The following is a 26,436-nucleotide window of genomic DNA, read 5'->3' as shown; positions in this document are numbered from 1 at the left end:
AAAAACTGTTGAAACTGAATAACTTTAGTTAGGGTTGACATGTCTTGACCAGACTTGGTACATAGGAAGAGTTTATGGATACCTTTCATTGGATTGTGTTTGGGGTCCCTAGGGTCAAGGTCAATGTCACTGTTACGAAAAATAGAAAAACGGTTGAAACTGAATAACTTTAGTTAGGGTTGACATATCTTGACCCAAATTGGTATAAAGGAAGAGTTTAAGGATACCTTTCATGTGATTGAGTTTGGGGTCCCTATGGTCAAGGTCACTGCTACTAAAAATAGAAAAACAGACACAGGCTGTCAATCATTGAAAACCTGGTTTCTTGTTTGTTGATGAAATAATATAATTATAAAAAATATTTCTTTTTACAAAAAAGAAATTGGGAATTCATTTTCACACTTGGGGGGGGGGGGGGAGTATATGCTATAGCCTTGTGAAAGGGGCTGATATTTTGCCCCAAATTAGTCAGTGAAAAAACACATAATCTAAATTGTTTTAGTTGTGCAAGGGTGTCAGCTCGAAGAAGCGTCAAAATTCACTTGCCAAGCTCTTATATCATTTTATTTTATGTTCAAGTACCAAATAATTTTGTTAAAAGGAGAAATGCGGCATACCGTATAAGAGCTTGTTAATAATCCTTGTTTATAGATTTTCAACAAGCTGAAAATCACAAATTTCAAATGTTATCAAAGTAACCCAAGTGGAAAAACAACATGTACAGTCTTATCCTTAAATTTCCTTCTGTGTGTCTAATAATATTTTAATTTTGTTTCAAAATACCTGTCTAAAACTTTAGTACAATTGTGTAATACCTGTCAAGGAGCGGAAGTCTGATGCAGATTATGAAAACATTTTTTATTTCAAATGCATTTCAGTTAAGAATTCTGTTTAATAAATCTATAATTATACATGAAGCTCAATATGAAAAATGATTATTTTAGAATCAGTTTCGTAACCCAGTATTTATTGAATGTTTACAGGTGATGCATAGAGATGAAAGGGACAGCTATTATACATTATACATAGTGGCCATGAGCCCTGACCAGCAGAAGAAATGGGTGGACACTATCAAAAAAAGTAAGACATTCAGGTTTAGGTGTAAAATATCTGTCAGGTCCAACTCAGGCAAAATTCTGCAATTTTCAGTTCTGGATTTTGAAAATCTATTCTTAAAGGAGTTATAGAAGCATTTTGGTTTAAATTCTTATTTTAGCTACAGTTTCAGGTATTGATAAAGCTCTTTAACTATGTATGAGTGCTATTTTCTCATTTGAAGTCAGTAGGAAGACATCATTCTGTTCTTTTCCAAGTGTCCATTGTTAGAACATTGTTCTTTGTTTATTGCCATAGCACTAAGAGCGGGTAGGATCGTATGCCTTCCAAAGTACCACACAGGGGTGTGGACTAAAAGTCAAGGTCACTACAACTGCTGTGACCAGATTGACCGCAATGCGCCTGGTTGCCAAGACGCACCAGGGGAAGCACAAAGACGTGAGTGTTAAATATTTCAATTTAGTAAATATTGGTTGTGTGTAACCATCTGTCATTTTTTATAATTATTGTTATATTTGATGAAATTTATTTTGTTATAGTTTATGTTCATAAATTATTAGTACTGGTATGGTACCTGTATATTGTTATTGTGTTTAAAATGGTTTTTTAAAATTTGATTTTCCCTATTGAGTTATTCTTATTTCTGGTCATTAATGAAACATTTTCGTAAACAAAGTCACTAGTTTTCTCAAGCATCAGAGCACCCAATAGGAATCTTGTTCCTGGAGTAAAAACTGTTTTGTCAGAACTCATTTATTCGGGGTTTTCCCACAAATTCACCATACAGTTAAAAAAAAGTTAAAGATTGATGTTTAACTTTCCAGGAAATGTTACGAATATCAATATTTGTGATGATGCATGATATTAGTACTACTTCATAGAATAAATATTTAATTGTCATTTCATTAGATATTGTATGAGGTTAAATTCATGCATATATAAGGTATAATAGTAGAATCTAGTTATAGATCAGCAAATATTTAGATTTGGACTAACCAGGTATGAGGTATGCAAGTTTTGATCTTTCACATAATACTTGCATATATACAAACAGAGGCGGCACTACCACCTTTACCCAAAATACCTGGTGACCCAGTGAGCCCACCCCCTCGTAACATTCCATCACCGCAGTCAAATGGGGATATTCAGAAACCTGTTCCCCAGCCCAGGCGGGCACCCAAGGAGAAGAAAATATTTGTGGCCGCATACGACTACAAGCCATATGAAGCTGGGGACCTTGAACTGATTACTGTAAGTTATCTAGAGCAGGCCTCATCAAATCTGGCTTGCATTTGCAATAAATATTGAGGTCATGCAAGAAGAAATTCATTCACACTTGTCAGCTCGGGGAGTAAGATTCTCCATATTCAAATATTGATCCTATTTCTTTTCAGAAAGGAAATTGTTTTGATAAACATTAACTATTAAAATTAATGTAAACAGTCAAATTAAAACCAAAAAATTGACCTTGAAAATTTTGTCGAGATAAAGGGTGAATGATTTTTGGTGCAAGGTGAGTAGAAGTTAAGGGTCACTCGCTCTGCAGGGTTTGTGAAATGGAATGTGATTAGATTTGACACTGATATAATTGGCATTTTCAGGTGAAAGTCGTCATGTGAAGAGCCACATTGTCAAATAAAACACCCAACTTTACATTCATGATTCTGTATACATCCCTTGGTGTTTCAAAGAAATGACAGCACTAGATCTAAAAATAATTATGCATTCAGGTAATATGTTCATCATAAGAAGCTGGTGTGTTAAATGCAAGACCCAAATCAGTGTGAGGTCGAAAGTCAAGGTCACATAAAAGATTGGTCAAAATTCCTTCTATTTTGGCTTTTCCTGGCTGTAGCTTGGTCATGCATTTAGGTACTTAAAACAATACTTGGCAAAAATGTTCACCATGAAATGTTGATGTGTCATGTGCAAAAACCATGTCAGTAGATCACAGGTCAAGGTCACACAAAAGGGTCATAAAAGTTGAGTTTATTATTTTATAATAATGTGAGAATTTTTCATTGTAGTCACACCCACTGTTGAAATGAAGGTGGCTAGTGTCACAAGCAAAAGATTGTTTATTTTAATCCAACATCGAGTATCATACACAAATAATACACAGTGTAAACCTAGTCAAAAATAGTTTCTGACTAGCTGCAAGGTTGTTGTTACCTTCATTTTGTGCAAGTGTTAGTTTTAATTTCCAGGGAAATGAGTACGAGATTTTAGATGATAGCAGAGAACACTGGTGGTTTGCCAAGAATCAGCCAGGGTGAGTAGGCAGAGGTTGTGGGAAATAGAACTGGATTATGATAACTGTTTCTACATAAACCAGTCAGTAAAAAAACAAATTATAAACATCTCAAAACATTCCAAAACATCACAGTTTTGTCAGCTCCAACTACTTATGGTACTTATTTGTATGTATCATAACTTAGAGCTGCACTCTCACAGATTGAACGTTTTGACAACATTTTTATTTTTTGTCTTGGAACGAGCCAATTTTTGCGAAAACCCATGGGAACCATTTATATAAGACTGCTGACAAAAAATCAGATTGCAGATTTTTATATTTAATTAAAAAAATGATGTTTTATGCAATTTTCTTAAACCGTTAGTAATGGTTTAAGCCATAAAACATTGATTTTCAAACGGAAATATGAAAATCTACGATCTGATTTTTTGTCAGCAATCTTATATCATTGATATTATGGACATATTGATACACATTTTATAAGAATTTGTTGATATTGTGGATTTTATAAAAAAAACAATAAAAAAACTTTACCTTTTCAGTGACACTGGGTTTATTCCAGCCAATTATGTGAAGAAGAAGTTTGATTTAGAAATTTATGAGTAAGTACAATTGTTAGTGATCGAAGGATCAGTGAGTTCCAGGTTTGATCCCCACTTTGTTAATTCACTGGATCTGTGAGTTTCAGGTTCGATTAATTATAAATATTACTGATAATTGTTTGTAATTGGTAATTGATTCTTAAACGTTGGTGTGTTTGAATACAAGTATATGCATGCACTTAGCTGAGTAGCTGATTTTAAAGGTATTTTCTGTCAGTCTTGTATATTGTTAGCAGGTGGAAAAAAAATAAGATGTGGTGACTGACTTTGCAGTCACTAAGTGTGTATATTGGTCTGATTGTAAAATGAAATTTACCTTTATCAAAGATGGTACTACAAGGGGATGACTAGGAAAAGCAGTGAGGCCATACTGAGGGCAGAAGGCAACAAGGGCTGCTTCAAGGTACCTGACCCCAGTCAGGCTAGAATGTATGTCTTGTAATGTTGTGTACTGTTCTCTAGGTGGTACTACAAGGGGGTGACTCGGGAGCGCAGTGAGGCCATACTGAAGGCAGAAGGCCGCGAGGGCTGCTTCATGGTGCGGGACTCGAGTCAGGCAGGAATGTACACACTCTCCATATTCACCAATGAATCGTATGTGTTTAAAGCCTTGATATCATTTTTTTTGTGTTAAGTCTTTTTAAAAGCAGAATTGCATTTTAAGCTCACAAGAGCACAAGGTGAGCTTTTGTGATTGGTCTTTGTCCGTTGTCCGTCCGTCCGTCAACAATTGCTTAAAAAAAATCTCCTCTGAAACTACCACTCCAAATTCAGTGAAACTTTACAGAAAGCTTCCTTTGGTGACCCTCTACATGAATACAACAAGGGGTCAAGATTGACAAGATTGATCAACAACAACAACAACAATCTGGCCAACTTCCTGTTTTGCTTTAAAAAAACATTTCCTCTAAAACTACCAGTCCAAATTTAATGATACTTTACAGGAAGCTTCATTGCATGGCCCTCTTCAAAAATACAACATTCATTGAGATTGATCAACAACAACAACAACAAATGGCCGACTTACTGTTTTGCTTTAAAAAAAAATCTCTGAAACTATCAGGTCAAATTCAATGAAACTTTACAGGTAGCTTCATAGCATGACCCTTTACAAATATGAAACAAGGCATCGTCATTATTAAAGATATGTTCAATTTGCAACATTTTTATTAATGCTTTATCACAGAGTTATGGCCCTTTGCTTAGGTGAGCGTTTTAGGGCCAGCATGGCCCTCTTGTTATATTGTGTACTTTTATAGTTAATTGTAATGTTTGAATGGTACTTGGTTTTGTCATAAACTTAAACATCTGTCCAAAGACAGTCATGTTAAAGTTATTTTGTGACAAAGGCAAAATACTCATTCATTTTGACATTATTTTCACTAGAAATATCAATTAATTATTCTTATATTGGAATGATACCAGTTTCATCATCACAGAGGCTCAAGCTTCACTAAAAAGCACTGTTTCAAACCTTAACCAAAATTATTTTCATTTCAGACCGGAACTCTTTGTGTATTGATTTTTAATGTTCACTATTCTGTTTTGTTCAAACATTTAAAGCATGATTAAATCAAAAAGTTTTGTTTCATTTATTTGACTGTGAAAGTAACCACTATGTTTTGTTGAAAAGGCAATTGTGACCTGACATCACCTTTGAATATGTTATCGTGTTTCACTTGAAAACAATTCTATCATTTACTTTATTCATGTTCAAATCTTGTGCTGTTTCCTCATCCTCTTAATTCAACTCTTATTTAATGAACATGTATTATTCTTTTTATTATGTGAATAATTTCTATGTAAATTTCATTTTAATCTGGTTGAGTTAATTTATCAGATTGACAAAAGAGCATGACTTTGTTCTTAAAGTATAATCATATATTTTTGTTCTTTTTGGTAAACATCAAGACATTTAAATTTTACATACACCTTTCAAACAAATAACACAAAAGGGGATGCCCCTTTAGAAAAAAGGGTGACACCCGAGTGTCCTCCATGGTTCATTTGTACATTTGTAAAATCTAATTCATTTCAGACAATATTTACATATTGAAAAAATTTATGACAAGAAAATTATATATAAAACAACAGCTTAAGCAATATCAAATATTCTTATATCAGTATTGTTTAATGGTTGTATGATATAATGAATTAAGTTTGACTGTGCCATGTGTAACTGTGTTATTGCCAGAGGCGGAACACCAGTGAGGCACTATCACATCAAGAAAAATTCAGAGGACAAATTCTACCTTGCCGAGAAGCATCCGTTCGTTACCATTCCCGACCTTATATACTATCACAAACACAATGCTGGCGGGATAGCCACCCGACTACGCTCCCCTCCCACTAAAGACAAGAATATTCCAGTAACTGCAGGATTCGGGCACAGCAAGTGGGAGATTAATAGAAATGAGCTCGAGTTGTTCGAAGTATTAGGATCAGGATGTTTTGGGGTAAGAGTTTCTTGTTTAAAAAATGTTGAAGTAATGTTATGTTGTTATTGTTAATTGCAATTTCTGCATATCTAAATAAACCTAAAGCATGTTTTTCAATGTCATTGTGCAACACTGAAGTAAACTATGTTTTCTTTTAGGACCCCATGTCTCGTAATAAACAAACATGCTTAAAATTCAAAATATTCCTTAATTGAATTGTTATTTGAATTGAGTACCTTGTAGCATGCCGGCGTTGACTTTATACATACATATGGATATACTGTATATCATAGAAAACATTCAAACATATCAAATCATTATTTAAGTTGATAAACATCTACATGTTCTTCCAGAAATCTTATTCTTTGATATGATCAGTGCAAGCTAATTTATAAATTTAAATCGGTTCAGTCAGTCAAACGCTCCGAAGCTGAATGGTTATAGAATGCCTAAAACCACCTGTGCAAAACTGACAACACGCCACCTGGACATTACATCAACGCAAGGAAATTAATTTTCTCCTTATTCTTTATTCATAATTTCAAACTCAGAAAATGATATTTCGTGAGTAATGCCCTTTCATAGACAGATAGATAGATAGATTGATTTCAACATAAAATGAACAATTAACATGGCAATTTAAAATTAAGAAATACAATTGTAAAACATTTAACTTTGTTGAAGTTAGCGCTGTGATTAACAACATCGTTATTGACTTTTAGACGTAAACTTGTTGATGATATCCTCATATACCGGTATTTAAATAAAACAAGTACAGTTGAAATACTTGTCTCATATATTGTTAGAAATACTCCAGAACACAAGTGCATCTATTAAACTTCCAGAGCAGGAAATATTTGAAAGTGAACAATGATGGAGTTAAAATTGATGTCATTTTTAACAAAGTTCTCAGCAATCAACCCATTATGTATGAATAAAGCCATTTTAATCAATATTATATGTTAAGGATATCACCAAAAAAGAGTAGGGTCACCAAGGAAACAAAATCCGGTCGTAATATCACGTGATAACGCCGACTAGCCAATCACGCATAGGGAATGAATTCTACCCGGTAGACATACCCAGTAACTTTTTTGAATGGAAAAATACGAAATAACTGCTAAACTTAAATAAATTGTAAACTATGTGGTACTTCAATAATTAAGTTTCAATGCATTGAACACATCGATGCCAAGTTTATGTCATTTTCCAACAATTTTATTTTTTTCGCTATTTTGTCATCTGTGAGACAGTCCCTTTAAAGGTCATCCTTTCAATAAATGATAATTAATGTTTTAAATATTTACACTTACAGAGATAACAGATTTTTGAAAAATAAATACTACCAATTTTGGATCATACCTGATCATCATTATTTCATGCTTGACTAATTGCAGAAGGTATGTGCGCAAATATTTTAAATGCAAAGATTACACAGACTGCACTGCTTAGTTGAGAAACATTGCAGCCGGCAAACAGATCACTTCTGTTGTGATTTGCTACCAAAATGTAGATCACGAAATTTGTATAAAATTAATGAAAATGTACGCATTTTATACATCAATAGGATTGATTATATTTTCCTTATGAGCCATCTTTTTACTAGATAATAGAATTTCTGACATGGTTACTTAAGATGAAAGTAATTGAATCTAGTATTTATTGCTCTATTTTACTTGATAACTATAATGGAGCCTTTTCATAATACCCAGGATGCAATAGGGAAAATAATTTGCAGCCGGCAAAAAGCTAACTTCAGAAGTGTACTGCTGACACACAAATGCATCTTGATTTGAGTATAGGTTAAACTTTGCTGACATGACTGTGCTGAATCAACAATAGGTTTGTTCCTCTGTGTGTGTTTACATGAGGAAGCACTTGATAATGCATTTCAACATGAATATAGTATTTGAATACAGATATCCTAATCATACAGTGCATATGAATCTATCACTTAAAGTATATATTTTCAGACTGGGCCTTTTAGCTACTGGTCCTTTTGAGTAGTACTGGTTCTCTTTGGAAGTGGACCTTTTTGACCTGCATTATTTTTATAAACTGCTGGATCATCATATCTGTTGTTTAAATATTTGATAAAGATGGTAAATTATGAGGATGATAGATACAAAAAAAATATACACACAAGTTTTCTAGCCACTTAGTAAAATACCTTCCAGGCTTGCCCAAAATATGAATTTTACAAAAATGAGCTTGTTACAAATTATAAAGCTAAGTAGTACATTGTAATGTACCGTAAATGACTGGGTATAAGACGGTAGGGGGTATTAGACGCAGGGAAAAAAATCTGTAAAAAGTCCAAGAAAAAAACTTTTAATCTATGTTTTTGGTTTAAAGACGCATAGAAAAGACGTCAAATCGTCTGGCATATTTGGCCACCATGGTTGTTGACAGTGACAAAAAAAAAATTTTGTGTGAAAATGGCAATGGTTATCTTTAAAACCATACAATGATTAATTGTCGAGGATGATAAGTTAAGTGATGCAAAAACCGTATATTGTACGGGTTTGTTCTCAAAATGTCAACTCCTACAGAAAAGAATAAAGAATGAGACAAAGTGCGAAAAAACAAGACCATTATCGCAACCGTATGTAGTATTGGTATGTTAAACAGGATAACAGAAGTCGAGTTTCTCACACCTTCGGGTACAACTGACAAAAAATATTTTGACAGTGCCCAACTTTGCTTTTTTATATGCAAGTTTAATTATTGTTCAATTCAATTTATTATTCAAATAATATTGAATAACTTTAATCGAAATGTTTTTTTGTTTAAATTATAAACGTCTTACGATATACCGTATCCCGATCTTCAACTGCCGTTTTAACTCGTATATACTCGATCAATATGACGCGAGTAACATCCCTTTCTACATAAATCTAAACAAACTCTCGGCTTGAAATCGACCTCAGAAAAAAAGTTAAAAAAATTGTTACTGGGTATTATACGCAGGCATTTTTGTGAGTGTTATTGTGAGGACTATTTTTCCCTGCAGACTGTACAGAAGGGCAAGTGGAATGGTCGCGTAGTTGCTGCCAAGATGATGAAAGAGCGAACCATGTCGGAAGATTCATTCCTTGAGGAGGCTAAAACCATGACGTAAGAATACAATCAGTATTGACATAATAATAATTCCAGCATTGCCCTATATTTATTTTGCTATCCAACTAAAAAACAACAAACTATTCTTTTCATAGGCTTGTCTGTTTTTTGTAAAAAGAAAAGTCAAGTTATTGTCTGAGACATGGCATTGTTGTTGGTACACAAAAGTTTTTTATCCTTGGTCATAATTTAAAAAAAAATCGTGGAATTTAAATGAAACTTGGTACATGTGCTGCCTGAGACAATAAGCATGTGTACATAACTCTGGCTTTACTAATTGTGAAATTATGCTCCTTGCTTAAATCATGCTAAAACATAAGCTTATATCCATTATTAAATAACCATTCAAGATGTTCAAAGGGGACTTTGTACACACACAAGCCGATAACTCTGGCTTTAATAATTGTAAAGTGTTATACCTATAGATAATTGGAAACAGTCAAGTGTAAACTTAACCTAATAACTGTTTCGGAAATTTACATGAAACACATATATATATATATATATATTGGTTTATTGGGAAAACATATACAGTAGGCATAAGCCCATGAGTACAGTATACAAATACAATGGTTAGTACATTCATATGGTTGGCGATGAGTAGTATGTACATGTAGTAAGATACAGCGAAAGGAGAGTAGCTTGCAATACAATAAATAAATATTTTAGGCAAATCTCAATGTTTAAGTTTTAGGAAGGCACACACACACACACACACAAATATATATATTACTAATTGTAAAAAAGTAAATTTCTTGCAGCAAATGCTTTATGACAAAATGTTGCTAATTTTTTCAAAACAACACAACTTTCTGATTGTAATAAATCTTTGAACTTTACAACATTAGCGTTGGTACGGTAATATCTGTTTATTAGTGTTTGTCTTAGTTCTATGAAAATAAAGTGAAATTCATCTTCTTAATCTGTGTTACAAAATAAACAGACTCACAAAATAAACAGACTCTTTCATTAACCAATGACAATATGCACATAAAAATGATGAAGAAGGCAGGAATTGAACATCAGGCAATAAATATAATCAATTATCGCCAACAATTGGAGAGGCTATGAAGTCTTTCTATTATCTATTTCATAATCGAAACTGCATCATGTTTAAAGTACATGTACATTGCATACTAGTATTGACTTCGTTGTTATTGATGGATCTACATGCTGTTTACATTAATGATACAAATCTCACTGATAAATATCTAGAAGCCACTGAAAAACATAAAATAAAATGATTTATCATTTATGCCAACAGTCAGCTGAGTCATCCTAACCTGGTGCAACTGTATGGGGTGGTGACCAAGTCTAAACCCCTCATCATTGTGACCGAGCTAATGCAGTATGGTAAGTCTTCATATAAAAGGGGGCATCCTGTATTTGTTACAAGCATTTGTGTTACTGTATGAGGTATTGCCATGTTTACAAACACTCTGTTCAATAGGATTGATGAACTTTGTCCAATTAAATAAAATACAGGCTTGTCTCCTACATAGGTGACGTGTGAGAAGAAGTCCTTAAAAATGATTAAAGAATTGAACATTGTAAATTAATTGGCTTGTTCCCGGTTTTCTGGTACAAAATTTTACCTGTATAATGAAGCTACAAATGTGTGAAACAATATTTTCTTTTTGTCCTGTACTGGAAACTGTTTTTGTTATTGTATCTTTGATGCATTAATTCTCATATTAGAAAGAAAACCATAAATCAAAGAGCTCTAATTGTGCAATAAGTGGTTTGCGGATAAATTGCAACGATAGTTCAATATAGGCATGCACAGTAAGTGCCAATATTGTATAAAACAATTAAAACGCCCGCTACACTTGGGATTGAATGTATAACTAATTTGCGCTATACACTTTTGCATAATTTCAATGACTCAGATAATGGGTTCATTAACTTTTACAATTATTTTGATTTTTTGTTAAGTGAGCAATCCATTTTTATTTCATTTCAGGTGCACTATTGACATATTTAAAACGACATAAAACTCGGTTAATAAACAAAGTATCAACTCTGTTAGACACGTGCATTCAAGTGTGCGCAGCCATGGAATATTTAGAGGGCAGAAGTTTTATACATAGGGATTTAGCTGCAAGGAACTGTTTAGTGGGTGAAAACCAAATAATAAAAGTGGCAGATTTTGGTCTAGCAAGGTGAGTTGTGTTGTCCACATTCAGGTTCCAATATACCTCAAAACTTCTTAAGGGTAACTAGCTTAAGTAGCTTATTTTATTAAATGAAATGTTTTAATCAATCATGATTTTTCTAAATAATTTTGTATTTTTATACTGATTATCATAAATATAATTTCCTTTAAAATAAAAAATATTTTTTTAAATTGTAAATATTATACAGAATATACAAAGCAAAATTAGTGAGCTTAGCTTAAATCTGTTATAAGGGACTTTAATATAGAACTTGGTGTTCACTAAAAGGACAGCCTAATTTCAAAATGATTTTTGCATGAATCTGATCATGTTAAAAACATTGTGAAATTAGATCTCTGTTCTTGTTGCTGCAAAAAGTATAAAAGTTTTCTTTAAAGCATCTTTATGTTTAACAAATTTTACAAAGCACACTCAAGTATGGCTGATCATAAGTATTGGGTTTTCTGTTTAAGTAACAAGAAATAAACATGGTAGAAATATACAATTTCCTCTTGCTAGTTTTACACCCACAAGTTCTATACAAAATATTTTGTCCAAACTGATGACTGTCTCTTCCCAGGTATGTGATAGATGATGAGTACACAAGTTCTACTGGCACCAAGTTTCCCGTCAAATGGGCCCCGCCAGAGGTCCTCAGCTTTACTCGATTCAGCAGCAAGTCTGACGTCTGGGCATTTGGTAGGAAAAGAATCCAACTGATGTTGATTTTTAGCTTGACTTATTTTTCAAAAGAAACATTTCTGTTTTGTTTAACCTTTGTGTAGTAAAAGTTTGTGTAGGAGTAGCATAGCAACAAACATGAAAAGCATTTGTTTAAAGTGGCAACAGGCATTCATTTTATCAGCATGTATAGCATGGCACATTACCATGGCCAGAATGTTTCCTCAGATTTGCCCATTATCAACTGATAAAAAATCTTTTAGTTTAAAGCTGCACTCTCACAGTTTTGACAACTTTATTGTTTGTCTTGGATGAGCCATTTCTTTGCGAAAAATCCATAGAAACCAGTTATTAAAGACTGCTGACAAAAAAAATGAGATCGCTGATTTTTATATTTAAGTTCAAAAATTGATGTTTTATGTATTTTTCTTAAACCATTAGTTAATTTTCGAACGGTAATATGAAAATCTGCCATCCGATCTTTTGTCAGCAATCTTTTATCATTGGTTTGCAGATATTCACGCAAACATTTGCTCTTTACAAGAGAAAAAATAATAAAAGTTGTAAAAATGGTATATCTGTCAGAGTGCAGCTGTAAGAAAGTGTTTATAAGCACATTACTAAAGGGTAGAATCTTTTATGAGACCATACAATATGTACTGGTAATAAATATAATTATAATGTCTCTCCCATTCATCAGGAAACATCGTTTTTGCCCTGTCTGTACATCCGTTCCTATTCATACTTCGTTTCCACTCAATAATTATAGAACGTAGGTTGGTCATGACCAGAAGATGACCTCTTTTGACTTTTAGATCAGTAAGTCAAAGGTCACAGGCACAGTGACCTTGAGGTAAAAAAACGGTTTCTGCTCAATTACTGGAGAACGATTGGTCCTAGGAACTTTATACTTTGTATGCAAGTTGGTAAAGACTAGTAAATGATCCCGTTTGATTTTAAGATTAGTATGTCCCAAGGTCAAGGTCATGGTGACCTTAAGCTGAAATGGTTTCATGTAAAAGGATAAAAAAAGCTGAAGCCTTCCACCTGTGAACTTCATACTAGGTATTCTAGTAGATTTTGCCAAGTAGATGACTCCTATTGATTTTGAGATCCGTAGGTCGAAGGTCAAGGTCATGTTGACCTTGAAGTGAAAAATCTGTTTCTGCTTCTCAAAAAAGCAATTCTACACCTGGTTCTTGTTGGTGCTAAATTATTGTGGAAATTTAACAGATGTTGGTGCCGGGAAACATAGTAATTTAACAAGTTCATCTATGTTGTGTTTTTATACATCTAAAATTCCAATGTATACTAAGTGTGTATGTTCTAGCTTGACAATGAGCTTTGTTCCTATTTCACGCAGGTGTACTGATGTGGGAGGTGTTCACTTGCGGTGATATGCCGTATAATCAGATGAGGAACGCAGAAGTCGTTGACTTTGTCTGCTCCTCCAATCGTCGCCTTGCAAAGCCCAATGGTGCCCCTGAGAAAATATATCAAGTCATGCTGGAGTGCTGGAATAAGGTGAGAAAACATGAATTTCTTGTGTGAAATAATTTTTGGGTGCATTGTATATACTGCACACATTTTTGTGGGCTGAAGGTAAGTGAATATTCATGAGATAAAGAAGGAAGTGTGCAGTCACAGTCATAGAAATTTGAGTTTGGATGAACAAGCCCAAAATCTTAATCTAATGCTTGGAACAAAAAAAAATCAACAAGCCCTGCTGTATAAAATCCAGGATTTCAGCAAGCCCGTAAAGCATTTTACCAGTGCAGTGTGGGCTTGTGCTAATTTCGATCACTGAGTGTACACTACGCTTTTCATACATTTCTAGGGAAATCGGTATGGCAGTAGGTGTATCTCCAATGCAGTATTTTTGTACCTCCGTCTGTGGAGTTCCCATGTCATAATGCAAGTTTTCAATTTAAAGGCAAACGCCAGGGCTCGTAAGACAGCAGAGCTAAAGAGGACTCTTAAGTGGGACTGTTGCAATAATTTAAAAACATCTTAGGAATTCAAATAAAACTTAGTTATAATGATGCAAGGCCCATAACTGTGGAAATACCGGTAACAATTAATGATAAGTTATGCCCCTTTTCAACAGACAGGCTTAGGGGTTCGCCCCCTTATTATTTCCTTCAGAAAAAACATGTAGTTGTTAACAGTTCATTTTTCATTTTTTTATGCAACTTCCTGAATAATATTGAAAACGCGCTAATCTTCTAATGTTCCGCTACATTGGAATTGTTTTTAGAACATAGATAGTGAACAGCTTGTGCAACTCACTCCTGTGCCCACTTATATCTTGAGCCCCGATTTTTAGCCTCAATTCTCAATTTCCAATCTAAAAATTTTACTTTAGAATTGCAATTTGAGGCACATTAGTGATAAAAATGCTGCATATGTTTTCAAATAATTATCACACCTTTATCCAAGCTATTTTTATAAAAGATACATCATAACTTTTTAAGATTTGTTGTAGTTAATAGCTAAAAGTTTTCCATTTTAAGAGGGAATTCCCCATTTTCAGCTTTCACAGAATTCCATATTTTCAGCCTTACATGGGTGAAAGTTGCAAATTTTCAAAATACTGAAAAATTAAGCTGGGGGCCAGGGGGCCGCAGGGCCCCTGGTGGGTCCAGGGCAAAGCCCTGGCCAGGGAAGCTCCAGGAATTAAGCATTTTAAAACACATTTCAAAGCCTTTCCTGTCTTTTAATAAATCAAATCCATCTATGTTGTATATTTATAATATTTCTGGCAGCTTTTGTTAACATACATGTACATAAGGCCCCTGACAGAAACATCCCTCAATACGTCAATTCTTGCTCATTAATCAAGAATTCATTTAACTCTGTAACTCATTCAATAAAAGTTAAAAAATGAAAAACAGAATACAATTAAAGATTTATATTGAATAGTGTTTTGTATTTTTATCAAGTTACCAATCGAACCATTTCACACCCTCCGAATCGACTTTTGACAGCCATTGCCACCTCCATTTGTTTTTCGCAGGCTGTTCAAGCTCTTTAGTATTATACCCTGGGGTTACAAACTTTATTGTTCAATTTTGACAGCAGTATTTCGATTAATTTCATTGTTTATTTTTGCCCCCAATTTGCGGTATGTCGTAAAAGTCGTAAAGGATACTGATCATAAATATTCGGCGAAAACCGGCTTTTTCCGCCATCCAAGTTTTTGTTGGCGCGGAAACTGCCACGGTTATTCGGAGAACATTGGAATGACAATGCTTTTTAGTAAAAAGAAACGACTATTTTCGGAAACTCTCGGCTGATTTCGCCGACAGAATTTTACCACTTATGGCAACGCTATTTATAGATCAAAATTGGGAAACCAGAAAATTTTACTTTGTTTTATCTTCGATTTTGAGTAGATCGCGATGTTGATGATGGGGTTTAGGGTACCCCCTCCACCCCCACCCCCCACGAAAAACTCCCCAGATTTACACGATTTAGAAAAACAACTCCTGAGAAGACCGAAAATAAGTAATTCCGTATTAATACGGAAAACTTTCACCCATGGCCACCCATTATCATAAACTTTCACCCATGGCCACCCATTATCATAAACTTTCACTCATTATAAGATGTTATTTTTCGAAATCATATAAATCTGAAGAAATTTACCACTGGGAGGGGGGGGGGAGCATACAAGAAAAAAGTTTGGCCCTTGAAAAAATATTTTATTTTAGTTTTTCATATCAATTTAATAAAAAATGTCACTATGTCGCGTCACAGACGATCAAATAATCATCAATCTCAGCCATATCATAGATGTGACAATACAGGACAATAACCCATAAACGCCTAACCATAGTCATAAAACATCAGCAATTTCTTAACAAATATTAATATTCCATCTGTACTGATAGCTTTTCTGATCTCTTTGACCACTTTGGAAATGGATTCTTCAATGATAGGGAAAAGTTATTTAAACTTTCTGAGGTCCAGTGCACTTGCTATATATTAATGCTGGGTTGGTCCACTTCATTTTGTATCCTTTTGTCCATTCCAGAGATAAAGGTGTATGGGTGGGGGCCAAATTTGTTGCAGTGTTTTCATATTATGCTATTATTTTTTCATTTTGATTAATTAGCGACGTGTCAAAAGTATGCAAGTCATCCTCTTTTGACCATTTCTTTAACATTCTGCAAGACAAAATTATGTGGATGCACTTAAATAACAATGCAAGAATACAAAACAAAAGGTTTTTACAAATGACAATGTAATAAAACAAAAGATGACAACAGATAAAATTCTCAAACAAAAGTTAGTTATGACAATGGCATCTAAAACCACGGAGCGGGAGCATCAACACCAAATAAATATCGTGGTTATTCACGAAGTATGGCAATATGACTACTAATTTACAAATTCAATCAGGCAAAGACGAAACAGAAAAAGCAAACGCACAAACTTTGAAGATGGCAGCCATATGCCTATGAGTGCAAAGCTTTCGGCAATGGGAGACGTAACAACACCGTCATGCCGCACTTTTCAGCTTGGAGAAAAAACCCATTGGTGCACAATAATCAGCGAAAGGGTATCAACAATTCTGAAGGATGGACACGTTTCAGCGATGGTGACTGTTAAAACATCTAAGGACACACTTTTCTACGATGGGGCAGTAACTCAGTTCACGTCCACACATAATTCTGGGACTTGAGCAGTTTCAACACTGCCATGTTGTACAATATCCGGGGATCATGGGTGTTACAATGTTGAGGGACCCACAATTTCAGTGATGGAACAGTAACCCAGACCTCGTCCACATGTATTTCTGTGAATGGAGTGGTAACAACGTTGATTGGTGCACAGTATTCACCAATGGGAGCAGTAAAAAAAAACACAGGTGCACAATTCCCCCCCAAACCCCCACCATTGGTCGAGTCTATGAATATCCCTGTTAATGTTGGCTTAATGAATTTGTCAAACTATAGTTTAGGAATTACTCAAGTCTTGACCCCTGGCCTAGACGACCCTGGCAGCCCCCAGCAATATTCTTCAATTATTTTTTACTTTAACCCATATTATTGTGAGTCTCAAAAGTTAAAAGTTGTGTGCATTATGTACATTTTAGGTTTGTTGCTATAATTATCAAGCTAGTACTTATGATATAATAAGAGTATAATGTTGTCGCCAATCATAACCAAATTATTGAAAACTTGTTTAACATACTTGATAAAAATCATGCAAAGATTATTTTTATCAATGGGAGAAAACTTGTTTGATAAACAATTTTGCTGTTTTGTTGGAATATCCATATTTCACACTCACTCCAATTATCCAAACATTGTTTTGTGCTACATAGGAGCCAGAAGGCAGGCCTTCATTTACGATTCTAAAAAACTCACTCGACAAAGAAGAAATTCAAGATGGTAAACTAGAAGTACCATATATGACTAAAATCACGCTTAGTAAAATTCATTGACCCTTGGTGAAGTTCAACTTGCTTTTACTGACAACCTTGGGGCACATATATTTGAGAATCTTCGATTGCTTCTCTTGCACTCCATGTTTACGCTGTTTGCCTTTATATGTATTTTTACTTGTGTAATTTGACTAAATATTAATAAGGCGAATTAAAATCATCTAGAATTAAGATTGAAATAACTTCATCAGACTTTGGAAGCACTAACTTTAGTCACATATGGTATTACATTTTTTGAATGGCTTGTTTTTGTTTTACGTGTGGGAATGTTAACATATATTGTTGGTAGTTTGATCTACTCTACACAGAATTTTATCAAACTTTCATAATTATTCTATACCCAAAACTATAATTTATATTTTTTTGAGGCTTGAACTATTCTACATCAAAGTTTATCAAACTTAAATTATTCTACACATAAGCTTTTCTAGGATTATAACTTATTTAACACAAGTGTTTAGGACTTAAACTTTTCTGCACTTAAGTCTTTAGGATCTATTAAACACCAAAGTTTTTAGAACATTAGCTTTTCACTTATTATTCCACACTTAAGTTTTTAGGATTATTAATTTGATACACCAAAGTGTTTTGAGTTTTTCTATTCTACACTAAAGTTTTAAGGATTTCATTTGCAATACACAACATTTTTAGGACTTTACTGTTCTACACTTAAGTTTCAAGGATTATAACTATTTACACAATGTTTTTAGGAATTTAACTATTCTTAATGGGACTGTACACCAGATTGGCACCAAAAAAAGTTTTTTTCTGTAACAAATCTCAGGACAATTATCTAATAGAATGTGTTACACTTTGATATCATAATTGTAAAAAAAGGAGTACCAAAATGTAAAAAAAAAATTCGGGTTCGAACCTGTGTGCCAAAATTGCAGTCCAGCATCATATCCACTGAGCTAAGATGGCTTACTCTAATTAGGTGACATAATTAAGCTATACACCTACCTCGGTAATATCACGTGATAACAGCCAATGACTAGCCAATCACGCACAAGGAATAAATTCTACCTGCTATAGTACATACCCAGTAAATTTTTTAATGGAAAAATAAGAAATAACTGCTAAACTTAAATAAATTGTAAACTATGTGGTACTTCAGTTACTAAGTTTCAATGCATTGTACACATCGATGTCAAGTTTATGTCAGTTTTCGACAATTTTATTTATGTTTTTCGCTATTTTATCATACGGAGTACAGCCCCTTTAACACCAAAGTTTTTCAAATTATAAGGATTATTTAGGATTATAATTTTTATACACTGAAATTTTGGGGACTTAAATTATTTCATACCAAATTTTTAGGACATTAGCTATTCTACATCAAAGTTTTTAGGACTTTAACTACTCTCCACCAAAACAATAACATATTTTACTTGGCATCTTTGTATGAATTGCAAGTTTTCCATTGTGCATGATAAATGTATTACATGAATGGCAAAAATAATATAAAATTAAAAGTTTTTCGTTGTGTGTATATTAGCATAATATGTCAATATTTCATTTCTGTTCAACATAGATGTTAAGTGGTTTTAGTGTCCTCTAAAAAAGTGGTTCATGTTTTAGAATAGTCATGTCTCTTTAAAAATTCATGACTAGTTTTACCTTTCCTGTTGGTTTTTGGTATCTGCAGTTTGGAATGGCATTCTGTCTTTTTGTGCGTAGCATGGTACTGTATTGTTGTAAACTCCTATTAACAATCAAGTTTGAGTACAGCACGGTGAATCTATAATGAAACATTATTATTTATAGTGTTGTGTTAATTTCAGTTCAGACAACAAAATATTCACTATAATGTTTAAACCTGTAATTATATTCAAAAGGACGCAGATGCACGGCCAACCTTTCGAAGACTAAGGCAACGTTTTAAAGGGTTTTCTAGGGTAGAAAGCTACATGGACTTCAACCCTCTCGGCACTGGTTGGACATCTTTATGACACTTGAGTGATCACCCTCTGCCATCAACCCAACATTACCTACCAATTTCACCATCTATATCCTGGCACATCAAAAACATGTATCGCCACCTCCATAACATAAAAATATATGATACCTTTGTCTGTATCCGGAATAAACCTAAGTCACTACACTGATTCAAACAACTGCCAATTAAAAAATGATTTGCAATACCCACTACAATGTTCATCTTTAGCAGCCTTGAATGCGGAGTAATATGCACACCACGCTACAGTTTATCAATTAATGAATTTCTAAAAACTATTTAATGGCTAGGTTTACACTCTTGAATGGGGTCATATTGTTTTTCGGCAGTAAATGTTTAGAAAATCGCCAATACGTGGCTTTAATGACATACTGAAGTTTACGAAAAAATATGGCGGCCACAGATATTTCTGTCATCCAATCAAAATGCACATTAATAGCACATTTGCCCTAAATGTTTACTCATTGAGAAATCATGTTTATAACATGTTGGCAAATGTTTTGACACAACTGATTAATAGATACTCGAATAAGCATTATAATTACGTATTAGGAAATGATCAAGTACTGACAAAGAACTATGGTTATTATGAATTCACAGTTTGCATTGTCACTTGAAAACAAGTCACAATTTTTATTTTTTTTTAACTTCATTTTCATGTTGCACAGATTTCTAATTTTTACAAACATATATTAACATTGCATTGTGCGTAATTTTCTTTTTAATTTCGATTATGAGTGACAGTAAGACATATCCCATTGTTTAACTCTGAAAGACAGGCAACCTTTTAATTTTGGTTAATGTGTTGCAGTGTTAAATATTGTATATGTACATTGCTGAAATGTAAATTCCATACTTGAGCGATTGTTAGTTCTTTCTGCCTGCACATTTCCATGCTTTCAAATAAGTTTTTGGTCGTGCAAGTCATCTTGGGAGGTTCCAGCACTGCAGAATCTAGTGGATGTTTCTTATAAGTAGATTGTCCTCTTTACAGAAAGCCTTGGTAAATGACAGTTTGTGTTCATTTATATCTGCTTCCATTGCACAGCTTACAGTAATATCATCTGGCAGGACACCTTAAGCCAGTGTCAGACTTTCCTGTTTGATACTTACTTATATTTCAGAGTGAATATTTTGTAAGAAACTGTGATTGAGTGGGAGTCATAGTCTATATACCTATATGCTTATGCGTTTTTGTGGTAGGAGCACATGAAAAGTAGGCAAAACATATTTTAAAAATATTCGGATTCATTTTATGGACTCTTGAGTTTGTTCTGGATTCATTTTATGGACTCTTGAGTTTGTTCTTTATGGATGATTTCCTTCATCTTTGATGATTTCATTATATAATGTTTTGATTCACAATGTTATACATTTGATTATGGAATAAAAGCAATTGAAATGAAGTATTGAGAAACTCCTGCAAGGGAGTTAATCTATCTACTTATTCATTAATAATCAACAACACAAGGGTTTTCTTGAAACAAACAAGCACTTTCTTTTTTACACCTATGACAGTTGCATACTAACCACCCTTTACCAGCTTAGCATTGTAGATTATATTTTGTCTACTGGAACAGCCTCTGTTTAAATCAACTGATTCACCTGATAAAAATTAATAACAGCTGACTGTTGCCATGGAAAAAATATAATTTATAACACTATGTTTTATTAGTGACTAAATTCTGAGAATTTCTGTTGTGCTTTAAAAACATTAATCTCCTAAGAAAGAAAGAACATTTTAGTGAATAAGTATAATAGAAAAAATCTAATACAAAGTTTGTTATAATTCCTTTGCTGATATAAATTATAGAAATCATTGCAAATTTATGTTACATTTTTTTCTTCAGGAACCTGACAATCGACCGGCATTCACACAGCTGCTGAGAACATGCAGAGGACTGAATGATGACGGAAACTACCCCCACATATAGATATCTTGGGCATGCATTGGAGTTAAACATTGGCTCGTGCATTGAACTTTTATGTTTCTTATAGTTACATACATGATCATTGTGTCAATAACATTTAATCTTTGAAATGTTGTATACTGCGTATACACTTATTGCATTCATGTAAAACAAAATCTTTTTTTCCGTTACAAGTTATTTCCTTTGGAGAAAATGTGTGCCTATGTATAAGCATTAACATTGTAAAAATGCCATGATGTAAACACCTATGTTATACTTCTGAAATTGCCCTTGAGATCTTCCAACTATTTTGTATTTGATTGAACTACAGTAAATACATGTATAGTCATTTAGTTAAAAAGTTATGTGTTGCATTCATTATATATTTGCAATTCACTAGCTCTGCCAGTATGTGATAGTCACAAAGTCAACACCATCTACTTTTACTACTAGTAATGCAACCCAAATACTTTGGTTTTAGTTTATAAGCATGTATCATTTTTTATATCTAAAATGAGCTGTTGAAATTTATTTACACATACTGGAGGTAGAATCCATACATTATTAAGCTGTTAAAATTACAAGAACTGTACATGTCTCTACTATGTAAACAGTTGTAAGGCCTAACAAAACACTTAGTTCGGGTTACCCGCCCCTACCTATGAAATAAGCGCTGATCCTACCATCGTTAAAGTCTGCTGGTAAAAAAATATTGTTTTTAGGTGTTTTTGAAAATGGAATTTAAAACCTTTAAAGCTTCATACATAAGATTACTATAACACCATTCTCGAATTGTGACAATAACATTATTACATAAAGCCTAAAAAAACACCAAAAAAATCTACCTACCCTACCTGTTTTGGAAAACGATATAACCCTAACCAACCTTTCTTATTTATTTGCCTTATAATTATGTATGTGTTTAATCTTATTCTATTGCATGAATATACATTTACGCAATATATTAGAAAGAAAATCACTGAGGAACAGATGAATGTTTAAGTTCATATCAAAGAATATGCAAAGGGATTGGGCCACGAGTTTTTCCAACATCAGTTATGGCCCTTTCCCACGTACTAGTAATAGGAGTGAATCCTTGACCGTGCGTTACCACGTACTAGTAATAGGAGTGAATCCTTGACCGTGCATTCCCACGTACTAGTAATAGGAGTGAATCCTTGACCGTGCATTCCCACGTACTAGTAATAGGAGTGAATCCTTGACCGTGCATTACCACGTACTAGAAATAGGAGTGAATCCTTGACCATGCATTCCCACGTACTAGTAATAGGAGTGAATCCTTGACCGTGCATTCCCACGTTCTAGTAATAGGAGTGAATCCTTGACCGTGCATTACCACGTACTAGTAATAGAAGTGAATCCTTGACCATGCATTCCCACGTACTAGTAATAGGAGTGAATCCTTGACCGTTCATTCCCACGTACTAGTAATAGGAATGAATCCTTGACCGTGCATTCCCACATACTAGTAATAGGAGTGAATCCTTGACCGTGCAGGACAAATTTTACCTTCAGACTTTTGCTGCTGCTATGGTGACAGTTATTTTGATATACAATTTATTGAAATATGTGTTCGATGAAGTATTAATTCTGTAACATTCCTTATCAAATTTTGTTAATTATTGATGAAATGCTTGAACTGTTATCCAATAGTTTATTTTATTAATATTTTTGTTTTACTAAAGAATTTTATACGTATGCAAATTAAGGGATGAATACTGGTAGTTATGTTGGAAGAATGAAAAGCTTGAGTTTCAGTATTTTGATTTTTACAGAAAATGTTAACGTTTGATAGAGACATTTTATTTATTTACAAGATCTATCATAATTGATGATCATTCCTTAAATATTAATACAATCTTTGTGTTTCAGGTACATTTTGTTGAATGTTGATGGATGTTGTTGGTTAGAATAAATGTGATATTTAACAGCAAATTCTGTACGTAATGTCATGTTATTATACATTAATTGTTATATTACACTACATGTTACCATTATTATTCAAAATCAATGTGTAATAAATTTCCTCTCTACTTTCTATTGCATATATTATAAGCAACTTCTTAAACTTATGGAGACATTATATAATTGTTACCTCTAACAAGAATACAGCTAGATCTACAATATACATGTATTATATTGTAGCTTGTTATTTTCAGAAATTGCCATCCCAATTGCCATACCCTTTTTCAGACATTTTTGTATAACAACAACTGTACATTGCAGTTTAAAATATTGACCATGAATTTTTGCAAGTCAATGAGAACTTGTATATTATTTTAACCAGTATTTAGAGCAAATAACTTGTTATTGAAGGTATCGTACATTTAGCTGAATTATTTTAGTCACTGAATCATTCAAAACCATAAACGTTATTGCCAATGAAAAAACAACAGAATATTTCATTAGCATCTTTTTTGTTGCAACGATTATGTGAATGTTAGCTCTTGTTTTTATACGTTATATAATCTAAATAATTTTTTGATAAAGCTTCAATAACAGATTTTGCAGAACAAATTATTACGCTTTTCCTTTTGACTTGTTTTACAAGTACATGTATTTTGAGTGCTTGGTATAGATCATTTTTATTTGTACTACTAGCATGCAATGTTTGATAACTGACTTTATTCTGTTAAGTGAATAAGTATTTTCCTTACTGTGCTCATATTTACAAGACTTCCAATTAATGGATTCTGAAATAAATTAATTTTTGTAATAAAAGGTCTTTGCTCTTACACCTATGAGAACCGTATGTGATGTTTGTCTGTGTGTCCGTTACGAACTGGAACGTCCACTCAACAACTCCAAATGGCTTGACGTTTTTAACCAGGTTTTCAACGAAAACCGGGTTATTAGAATGAGGTTGTCGTTGGGCTGGACGGGCGGGCCGGCGTCAAACATTGGTTTCTGTTTAATAAATTTAGTTAGCATTGATAGATATTGATGTAACTTGGTGTGTAGGTAGCTTATGGGAAGAGCTAGCTTGGGATTGCTTTTGAGAGGGTTGGGACTAAGGTCAAGGTCACTGTTACTAAAAATAGAAAAATGGTTTCTGCCCAATAACATAAGTTAGCATTGATAGATATTGACGAAACTTGGTGTGTAAGTTGCAAGTGAAGAGCTAGCTTGGGATTGCTTTTGAGTGAGGAGGGGCTACGGTCAATGTCACTGTTTCTTGAAATAGAAAAATGTTTTTTGCCAAATAACTTTTGATAGCATTGATATATATTGATTGAACTTGGTGTGTGGGTAGCTTATGTAAAGAGCTAGCTTGGGATTGCTATTGAGGGGGGTGGGGCTAAGGTCAAGGTCACTGTTACTAAAAATTTAGAAATGGTGTCCGCCCAATTACTTGTTAGCATTGATAGATATTGATAAAACTTGGTGTGTAGGTAGCTTATGTACAGAGCTAGCTTGGGATTGCTTTTGAGGGGGGTGTAGCTAAGGTCAAGGTCACTGTTACTAAAAATAGAAAAATGGTTTCTGCCCAATAACTTTAGTTAGGATTGATAGATATTGACAAAATTTTGTGTGTAGGTACTAGTATTTTAGTAATAGTGACCTTGACCCCACCCCCCTCATAAGAAATTCCAAGCTTGCTCTTCACATTAGAGCTAAGGTAGCTTATGTGAAGAGCTAGCTTGGGAGGTGGGGTCAAGGTCACTGTTCCTAAAAATAGAAAAATGTTTTTCTGCCCAACAGCTTAGTTAGAATTGATGGATAGTGATAAATCTTAGTGTGAATATAGCTTATATGAAGCTGCAGATTGAACTTGCTCATACAACAAATTAATTGGCTATAATTTCTGATTGCCCATAACAAAAACCTGGTTTCGTCGTATTGCGGTGCTTCTAGTTTTATATTATATGGCACAAACATTCATCATATCAATCAATTGTGTAGAGCATATATTCCAGATATGCCAATTCAATATCAAGGTTACAATTTAGGGGTCAAAGGTCAGGTGATAAATTAATGTGTCATATAACTGACATTAACAACTTGAACAATTTCAAAATTCACCATAGTATAAAAACATGGGAGTGTTTTCAATTAAGCCACTCGTTCAGGTTAAAAGTTGAAACAAAGTGATCAAAGGAGACATTCAGATCAGCTCTATTTTTCTTGAGGATTTCAAACTACAGATAACTGGGGAATCGGGAGTATATTCATAAAGGATCTTAGTGAAGCGTTTTTTTTCCACCAAGTTGAATTTAAAGGCAACTTATGATTTTTTTTTACACCCACGATATGAAAGTAAGCAAGATAAAGATCCAAATAATAAAGGCATATCAATAAATTTCATGAAAAAGAGAGTATTAAAAAAAATAGCCTTTGTTAAATAATTGGATTTTTTAATGAAGTTGAAAATGTTCACTAAGAAGCTTTATGAATATGGCCCGTGTTGATCACATCCTGAGAACCTACATATTCCTGCCATGTTGATTTCAGGACAAGGTACATCCAAAAAGTGCTCAGGGTGAGCTTTTCTGATTGCCCCCTGTTTGGCGCCCGTCCGTCAGTCAACAAATGCTTCAAACAACATCTTCGATGAAATCACCTTGTCAATTTAGATGAAACTTCACTGGGATATTCCTTGGATAGTACCCTTTCAGAATTGTTCAGTAATGAATTCCATGCAAAACTGGTTCATACATGCCATATTTTCTGGAGACCATTCAGGGGGATTTGTTTAAAAGGCTGAAAATTCAGGGGGATTTTGGTTGTATTCAGGAGGATTATTTTAGCAGGTCTAAGTTGGCTAAATTTTAAAGTATTTTTAGACACA

General features: G+C 33.7%; 1 protein-coding gene across 5 annotated transcripts in view; it reads left to right on the top strand.

The window, feature by feature from the left end:
• Window positions 1-24,368, top strand: part of LOC128227150 (tyrosine-protein kinase Tec-like) — a 45,892-nt gene extending 21,524 nt beyond the window's left edge. For 3 of the 5 annotated variants that reach the window (XM_052937398.1, XM_052937397.1, XM_052937399.1), the window contains exons 4-17: window positions 984-1,080; window positions 1,354-1,494; window positions 2,111-2,307; window positions 3,264-3,328; window positions 3,853-3,912; window positions 4,375-4,506; window positions 5,413-5,427; window positions 6,107-6,368; window positions 9,364-9,467; window positions 10,735-10,823; window positions 11,434-11,632; window positions 12,207-12,325; window positions 13,671-13,831; window positions 21,567-24,368. In XM_052937398.1, the coding sequence (XP_052793358.1) occupies window positions 984-1,080; window positions 1,354-1,494; window positions 2,111-2,307; window positions 3,264-3,328; window positions 3,853-3,912; window positions 4,375-4,506; window positions 5,413-5,427; window positions 6,107-6,368; window positions 9,364-9,467; window positions 10,735-10,823; window positions 11,434-11,632; window positions 12,207-12,325; window positions 13,671-13,831; window positions 21,567-21,650 (1,725 nt within the window). In that variant the 3' untranslated portion in view covers window positions 21,651-24,368. Of the gene's footprint in view, window positions 1-983; window positions 1,081-1,353; window positions 1,495-2,110; window positions 2,308-3,263; window positions 3,329-3,852; window positions 3,913-4,374; window positions 4,507-5,412; window positions 5,428-6,106; window positions 6,369-9,363; window positions 9,468-10,734; window positions 10,824-11,433; window positions 11,633-12,206; window positions 12,326-13,670; window positions 13,832-17,639; window positions 17,707-21,566 lie in introns of all 5 variants that reach the window. The other 2 variants (XM_052937400.1, XM_052937401.1) reach the window with 2 other exon arrangements.
• Window positions 24,369-26,436: the final 2,068 nt, after the last annotated feature.

The sequence above is a fragment of the Mya arenaria genome, chromosome 3 (assembly GCF_026914265.1).
Source record: "Mya arenaria isolate MELC-2E11 chromosome 3, ASM2691426v1".
Taxonomy (NCBI): Eukaryota; Metazoa; Mollusca; class Bivalvia; order Myida; family Myidae; genus Mya; species Mya arenaria.
The sequence above is the reverse complement of the archived record's forward strand: the minus strand, read 5'-3'. Positions and strand labels throughout refer to the sequence as shown.